The sequence below is a fragment of the Camelus ferus genome, chromosome 5 (genome assembly GCF_009834535.1).
Source record: "Camelus ferus isolate YT-003-E chromosome 5, BCGSAC_Cfer_1.0, whole genome shotgun sequence".
NCBI lineage: Eukaryota > Metazoa > Chordata > Mammalia > Artiodactyla > Camelidae > Camelus > Camelus ferus.
In genome coordinates, this window is record NC_045700.1 from 54,004,303 (window position 1) to 54,012,519 (window position 8,217).

Below are 8,217 nucleotides of genomic sequence, written 5' to 3' on the forward strand. Positions count from 1 at the left end.
CAACAGCTAGAATTTTTTGAATTCTAGGCACTACTCTAAGCAGTTTATGAGAATTAATTCATTTAATCTTCCCAATACCTATGAGATTGATAAGGGTATTATTTCTATTTTCAGGTAAGAAACCAAGGCATTGAAAAAATCAATCAACTTACCATATAGCTGTTACACAGTAGAGTTGGAATACACATAAGAATGGATAAGACTATGGAAATATTAATAATTACAATGTTTTAAGAGTTTACTGTATGCCAGGTACTGTGCTATATTTCTTATATACATTATTTTATTTAATTTTCACTATCTTGATTCAAACAACATCCAGATTCTCAGATCCTAATGCTTCCTTTTAAGTGGAAGGCCCTTCAACTGGAAAAGTCTCCTAGGCTTCTCCTTGCTGCTTTTCATATTCTTTCACAGAGAAGGCAGAAAAACATTTGGTTGGTGACTTCTGGAGAAGGAATTAGACCTGGGGGTGCAAGCTGTCCTTTTCAAGGGGTGGGGAAGGGATATTCTACTCATGCGAAGAATGTCTCATCTGTTAAAGGTCATGAAGTAAATTTAGGAGAGGAGATTTTTGTCCCCTTTTGGGGAAGTCTACAGTTTTGAAGAGAAAATTGAATTCAGAGGTGCTTTGGCTTATTTAGCTGCAAACCAAAATCTTATCCTCCATTACAAGTTTAGTCTTTCAATAAAGCTGACATTTTATCTCCATCTACTGGACCTCTGTATCTATCCCTCACTTAATTCTGAACTTGGACTGAGATTATATATATCATTCACTAGCCCCCTCTCAGCGCAAGATCTTATGAGGTAGGTATCAATTTTTGTCTGTCTCAGCTGAATAGTCACCTCCTGAGAGATGTCATCCCTGACTATCGTATCTTCTCCAAGTAACTCTTGGTTACATGATCTGATGCATTTTCTTCAGGTCACTTCTTACTCCATATCAACTTACTTTTTGTAGTTTACTTTTTTGTTGTTTGTTTTGTCATTTAGAATGTAAGCTTCTATGCTTAAAATAATCCCTGACATGCCACATAATCAGTGGATATTTATTGAATGAGTGAATGAATAATGAACAAAATAATTGGATTTTATAAATAAGTGAAGTTAATAATTTTTCTAGTCACTCAGTTAAAGGATAGAAGGTGTTAGACAATACCTGACTGTTTCCAGAGTTCAATTTCTTAATCCCTAAGGTATTTCACTTCAACAATGTCCATTCTAGAAACCATAACATAATGCTATGCATGGACTGAAATTTATATGAAGATTGTATCTGTACGCCAATATAGGTTTCATGAGGTGGTTTTCTTCAAATTTGTTTTATGACTAAAGAACAGATTTTTTAAGCTTATTTGCCTGATTAATCCATCACATACACAATTCAGTCATATAGTCATCCATGTGAGAACAGAGACTGAGATTTATCAAACAATTTCCAAGAGAGATAGCATAAACATTCTTGTTATACAGTTGAAATGAATCCATTATATATTTTCACTACGTATTCTCTACATATCAGAGCTTGGTAAGAAAACTGGTGGTCTGGGCATGTAATCCAGGGTTAGATGGAAAACAGTGAGTTACTTAAAGGCTAAGATTAATGGGTATCTAACTTCAATGTGCCACCGAGTGTGACCTAGGCTGGGCCCCATCTCTAGGCATCATGTCTGTGTGAGTATGAGTGTATGTGTGTGTTGTGGGGGTGGAGGATAGGAGTGATTATGCTGATTAAGCACTCTGTTATTCTGTTACAGGAGGCATATATTAGTTACTTATTGCTGCTGCAACGAATGTACCACAAACTTAGCAGCTTGAAACAATACAAACATATTATCTATGGGCCCAAAATTTGACATTAGTTTCACTGAGCTAAGATCAAGGTGTTGGCAGGGCTACATTCCTTTTGGAGGCTCCAGAGAGAGATTTTGTTTTCTTTCCTTTTCAAACTTCTAGAGGTTACCCACATTCCTTGGCGCATAGCCTGTTTCCTCCATCTTTAGTGTTGGGAAAGACAAGTTGAGTCCTTCTCACATCACAGCACTCTGACCTCTTCTTCTGTCTCCCTCTTCAACTTTTAAGAACACTTATGAATATATTGGGCCCACTTGGATAATCTAAACTAATCTCCATATTTGAAGGTCAGCTGATTAGCAGCCGCGGTAACTCTGTCTGCTACCTTAATTCCCCTCTGACATAAGATTTGCAAAGGTTTTGGGGACTAGGACATAGACATGGGCAATTAGTCTGCCTACCACAAGACCCCTAGACTAAATTTTAAGAAGCACCACTCTAGATCCTTTTTCTGGTGACCTTTCTAGAGAACCATTCTGAGAACGTCCTCTTTTGTTTTTGTTTTGGAAACAACATGAATAAGAGTTTCAGAGCTAGGCTGTTCTACATTTAAATCCAAGTTCCACCAGACACCAGCTGTTTGACCAACTAGGGGCACTTACCTCTTGAAATCACTGGAAAGAGTAAATAAGAATACAAATATATTATATCCGGAAAGTTCTGACAACTAGTAAACAATAAGCAAACTACTTCCTTCCATCATCTTCATTCCTAATCCAGCTATGAATCTGTCTCGACTCCTCCACCCTAGCTTTGGATCCTATTTTGGTAGTCTGACTGATCCAATTTTGTAGTTGGCACCACTGTAAGATTCAGAATTTTATCCTTTCATTGAATGATTAAAAAATATTTATTGCATTGTCTTCTATATGCCACTTATTATGCTAGGGACTGGGGATCCACAACCAAACACAGTGAACATAGCCCTTGTCTGCAGTAGCTTATGAGGATAGTAGAGTGTATCATGAAAAGGGAAGTCCAGGTTACTTAATGAGCCAAATATAGGAAACTAACCTAGTATGGAGGGTCAGGAATGATTTCCTTTGCAAATGAAGTTTAAGAAGAGATCTTTCACCATTTCTTAACTGGGTCTCTATTAGAATTTTGAGTAGGGTAATTCTTCCTGATAATCAGAATGTCCCAGGCTCTAGAAGACAGTTATCATGCCTGAACCTTGTTGTTTACCAAATACAAAAACACCCTCAGGCACTGAAACAACCAGATACATCCCCACACATCTCTAAAAGACTCCTGGGAAGCAAGAGCAACTAGCTGAGAGAGGAGAAAGGAATGGTTCCCTCCAAAAAAGAGGACATAATGAGCAAAGGCGGATGGGAGGTAAGTAGCATTTCTTTGGGGGCACCTTGGGCTTGGTTGGGAAGGAAAAATTGAGGAGGTATCGGGAGACCTGTGAAGGATGCTGGACTTTGAAGGGAGGACACTAGAAGGCTTTAAAGAGTTCGAAGCAGGAGAGTAAAAGTATCAGATTTATTTGCGTCTGACCTATAATGCTCCATCCTAAAGTACGATTCTACTTTGGGAACATGGTGCTAATAACTCCTGTCATTTTATCTTTTTGTCAATTTTTATTCTAAATATGTATTTCTGCTACATTTTCTTGGTGATGAGGGTTTGGGCTACTTTATCTGAGAACTGTACAACACACTGCCCTCTACGATAACACCAAATTGAAATTAGTTATAGGGTTATTATACAGTTCCTCCTTTCTCCTTCACTTTCTGCTCCTCTACATTTCATCCTTCGACTACTGAAGATCATGTTTACCACCAATCAAAGAGGAAAAAATGAGAAAAGAAGCTTAAGTCTTTCAACTGTTACATTCACTATTTCAGATCTTAAAATCTATATATTCATCTGGATTAGGAGAGATTAAAGAGGTATGTGTCTATACATTTATAATCAATTATCATATATTCAGTTAGGCTTTAACTGTGAAATCCCCATAGTCTTACCCTTATAAAAACTGAAGATACTGGCAGTAAGTACTATGGTGGTGAGTCTCACATTTTTGTCAATAGTTTATAGTTTTGAGCAATTCAAACTTTCCTCTCTTCTGCTGAAAAACTGAGTAGGATAACACTGATTCAGTTTTTACTATAACACCAGGTGGTTTTCCCTGATATTTCTACTTAATTACAGTTTTCTGGAAATACTGTAGCCCCTTAGATCAAACTCTTAACAACAGTGGCACTGACTAGAAAGAGCAGCACCAATGTTTTAAAATATATTTGATTTCTTTTAATCCACAGAGGAAGAGCCCTTATTACATTTAAAGACCATAAAACAAAAAACAAAAAAAAAATCATGACACAAAAAAAGGATTATTTTTTAAATGAAAAAAAAACTACTACACATAAATGAAAATAAATATAAGGTGTTCAAATCAACTTTCTTCATAGGAATCAGTAAACTTAACAATCTTTGCAAAGACCAGTGTTAGAAAAATGTTCTCAGTATGTAGGAAATATTATAAATCCCAGAGTCACAGGAAACTTCCAAATGAGAAATTTCATCAGGTATTGAGATGGCAGAAGAAATAGGAAGTGTTTTCCAAATCCTAAACAATTGATAACTAATGGACAAGTACATGATTCTTTCAAAATGTAGTTTATGAAGGACATGATGCCATAGTCATTTGCTAACACTTCTACCGTCATAGATGGTGAGTCATTGTGTAGAATATAAATTGTCACACTGAGTGACAAATTAGTGGTAGAAGATGGATTGAAGAAAGCTAAAGAAAAAAGCCGTAACTATAAAAAGAAAATTAATAGAACAAAGCACACAAGTCTACATCAGAAATGGGAAAAGTGTTTCACCTTTGTTCCCATAAAGGAATAACAGATTTCTTAGCATATCACTGCATATGGTGTCTCACTTAAATATTACATGAAGGAGATTTAAAAAGAGCTCAATGAAAGAAATCAACAAAATGGTAGAGAAGAATTTAGTTCAATTTAGTTTACCAATGTTTTTACATGTGCTACAAAATTTAAAAATTATTTCTGTAGACTGAGAAAAGTGTTCTAACGTATTACGTTGTAGGAAAATGCCTATAAAATATTTTCTGTAAATACCTACCTGGTGTGGTTCTTGTTTTCCATATTTAAGGTATACTAGAATAAACTTTATTTTACTCTAAACTTTGCCTCTATTTTTATTTAACCTCAAAAATGTGTACATTGTAAATCCACTTAAGAACAGATTATCCTGTTGAAATAAACCAATGCATTTGTAAAAGTCTGCAGTAAAAGATCAAAAAATCACTTTGCAAACAAATATCTAAAGGCCTTCATCAAGTCTTTTTTGTCAAACTAAGAAAATTGTTGCAAAATTATTTGATAGCTTTCATAAGTAACATGATTTTAATTGCCAATACTTAGAAGTGGAATTCTAGCACTAGACATTTTGAGAAGCTAAAATTCTGTTTGAGTCAATATTACATTTTAAATAGGCAAGACAATTTCAGCAATGGAATAAGGAGTCCCTCATATCACTGCTTTGAATGCAGACTACACAAAAGACCATAATTAAACAATTTGGTTGTCATTAGTCATGCAGATTTTAGATTTAGAGCTTCTTGTTTTGACAATTCTAAACCTAGAATACTGGAAATGTCTTAAGTCAAAGTACAAGTTAAAATAGTAGTACCAAAATAAAAATTTCTTCTTTCTTTGATGCAAAAGCATTCAGTCATTTCAATCAGTTCAGTAATAATTATTTCAAAAAAACCCTATTATAAGTAATTTGGTTATTTAATGTCTCTATGTGGACATACAGTGGCTCTATGTAGACACAATTCAAAATTTATATATGCATATACGTAATTATATTCTACATCCATGTTGAATATCAAGTCATGAAGCTCTACTGCCGAATGACACTATCACCCTCTCCTGAAATAAAATGACAGGTTGATCTTTGAGATCAGTTGATAAAGTGAAAGTTAGATACCTTTGCCCTAAAATGTTAGGTAAACACAAATTCTCCTTTCAAATTTTTTAAAGGTATATGTATAAACTCACTACTGTACATCTTCATACATTCAAGTAACTACAGAAAAATAAATCAAAGACAAACAAAACAAAACAAACAAACCAAAACCATCCTGTCCTGCTAAAGGGAAGGAAATCTAAAATAGGTTGTAATATGAGATATAATTTTTCCGGTACAGATGTTTATCCACTCATTAAGTTAGAACACATATCATCTGATGACTGCCAATGTTTAATTTTCATCTATGCTAATTAATTTTGTAAGCTGTTACTTGCTTTTACTGGATTATTTGTTTCCCTAGAGAACCACATCTACAAAACCTGCAATTTCTAAATCTTCAATGAATCTTGGAAATATATTTCTCTAATTCATTCAAATGATGTAAAGATGGCTTCCTTTTTAAAAGTTATTCTCTGTTAAATGTTGCTTGTATTATTATTGTGCTCTTACGCCAGTGCACGGGAATGCCAGGTCAAGTGTAAGAAAATATATAGAGAGCACTATTTAAATATATAAACATCATTAAATACATTCAAATGGAAGAAAGTAGAAGGAATTTTTACCTAACAAAGTTTGATGTAATTTTCCTTTAAAAAAAATCAAAACAGCAACATTAAATTTACTCAAAGTTTGCATTTTATACAATAATATGTAAACACAACATTAGAAATACAAATCCTAGAAAATTTTCATTTCTCATAGTATAGAATTCCTTCAGCTATTACCATAGGAAAGCAAATATATGTTCATTTGAAGTCTGCAAATATGCTAAGCAATTGCAATGGCCTGTAAATATTCATATTTCACATTTTTATCCAAATGTTAAATCTGATTTTAAAAGTATGACATAATTAAAGCATGTAAACATAGTATGCTGGAACACTAAACAAGAATTAGTAACATACACAGGAAAAAAACTTAACATGCTGTTTAAATAGCAAGGTAAACAGCATTGCAATTAAAGTTTGGCTCAGGTACTTACATTTCATGCTTGACATAAATACATCTCTTGACCCATCTTACTGAAGTCTATTTTATACTATGATACTCTGTACTCTCAGAAGTGAATTGGTTAATTTAAGCCAAAACTCTCAAGTAAGTTTGGTATGCTGCTATTACTTTTACCACATAAATATTTTTCTTAAATAAATATTATTAATTAAGACATAATGAATAAGAACAATGGAGTATAATTATTTATTATCATATTAATCTCATCCTTGTTTTTTTCAAAATCTAATCACAAAGAAATAAGTACCAGTAATAATCTCTCTTTTTACCTGAGAGAAATTTTATTTCTGCAAGTACCCTGGCAAGCAGCTTTCCTAGTTACTTTTCTGCATATCTAAACCACATACCTAAATAACATATGCAGAATGTTTAAAAGAAGCCATATAGTACAACAGTGAAGTGAATTCTCAAGGAGTTACCTTAGTTTACATAAAACATGCAAGTGCAAACTACTATACATCCTTCAAGCAAGTTGTTAACTGGGAGTGACCTCTTTTATTTTTTAAAAGAAATTTTTTCTAAAGGAAGCACTAGTCCACAAAATCAGAAAGTATCAACAATTCATCATGTTAATAGTCTAATTTGGGGAAGGGGGGAAATAAAAACACAGAACCAAGCAAAGAGCTTACTCACATTCCTTTCAGGCGTTGCCACATTTTCTCAGTCTGTTCTCCTATGAGATACTTAAAAGTGGTGTTTTCCAATTCTTCGATTTCGGTAGCAGTAGACCCCATGGTGATACTCCTAGGGCAGTACAGTCAGAGTCAGTTTCAGCGCTAGAACAAGCATTCCTCAGTCTACTACAAATCTTAAACAGTTGTACAGTAGCACATCTTATCTATCAAAACATTGCAGATTTACAAAGCTGAGGGCAGCCTCTGCCGAAATTGCTATTGACTTTGACAGGCATATCCAATGCTCATCACATTACCCCCCTCAAGCAGACAGCAGTATAAACAGATCCTCTGACCTCACAGGAACAATCCGCACATGTGAGCCTGCTACTGTACTACTGACCGACTGAGTGCTCCAGCTCTCCCCAAAAGCAGCTCATTTGTTACTGTTCCGTGCACTGAAGCACATCAGAATTCCTACAGTTTATGAGAGCTATTATGCACAAGAGAAACGTGAATGACTTTAGCACACCAGAAGAAGCTGAATTCCTCTCTACCAACGGAAGGAGGGCAGGATGTAATATGAAAACAGATGGCAGGAATCAGAATCAGCAGCACCACCCTGAGAAAAAAAGTGCCTGTTTTAAATGCCAACATTTCTATCTCTTAATTGATCTGGAATCAAGAGTTAAAAATATACCATGCTTTAACAATAAAT

At 34.5% G+C, this 8,217-nt stretch overlaps 1 protein-coding gene across 4 annotated transcripts in view; it reads right to left on the minus strand.

Moving 5' to 3' along the window:
• PDE1A (phosphodiesterase 1A) overlaps window positions 1–7,896 on the minus strand; it is a 300,999-nt gene extending 293,103 nt beyond the window's left edge. For 2 of the 4 annotated variants that reach the window (XM_014557844.2, XM_014557846.2), the window contains exons 1-2: window positions 7,856–7,896; window positions 7,519–7,629 (exon numbers count right to left, since the gene is read on the minus strand). In XM_014557844.2, the coding sequence (XP_014413330.1) occupies window positions 7,519–7,619 (101 nt within the window). In that variant the 5' untranslated portion in view covers window positions 7,620–7,629; window positions 7,856–7,896. The remainder of the gene's footprint in view (window positions 1–7,518; window positions 7,630–7,855) is intronic. The other 2 variants (XM_014557845.2, XM_032479873.1) reach the window with 2 other exon arrangements.
• Window positions 7,897–8,217: the final 321 nt, after the last annotated feature.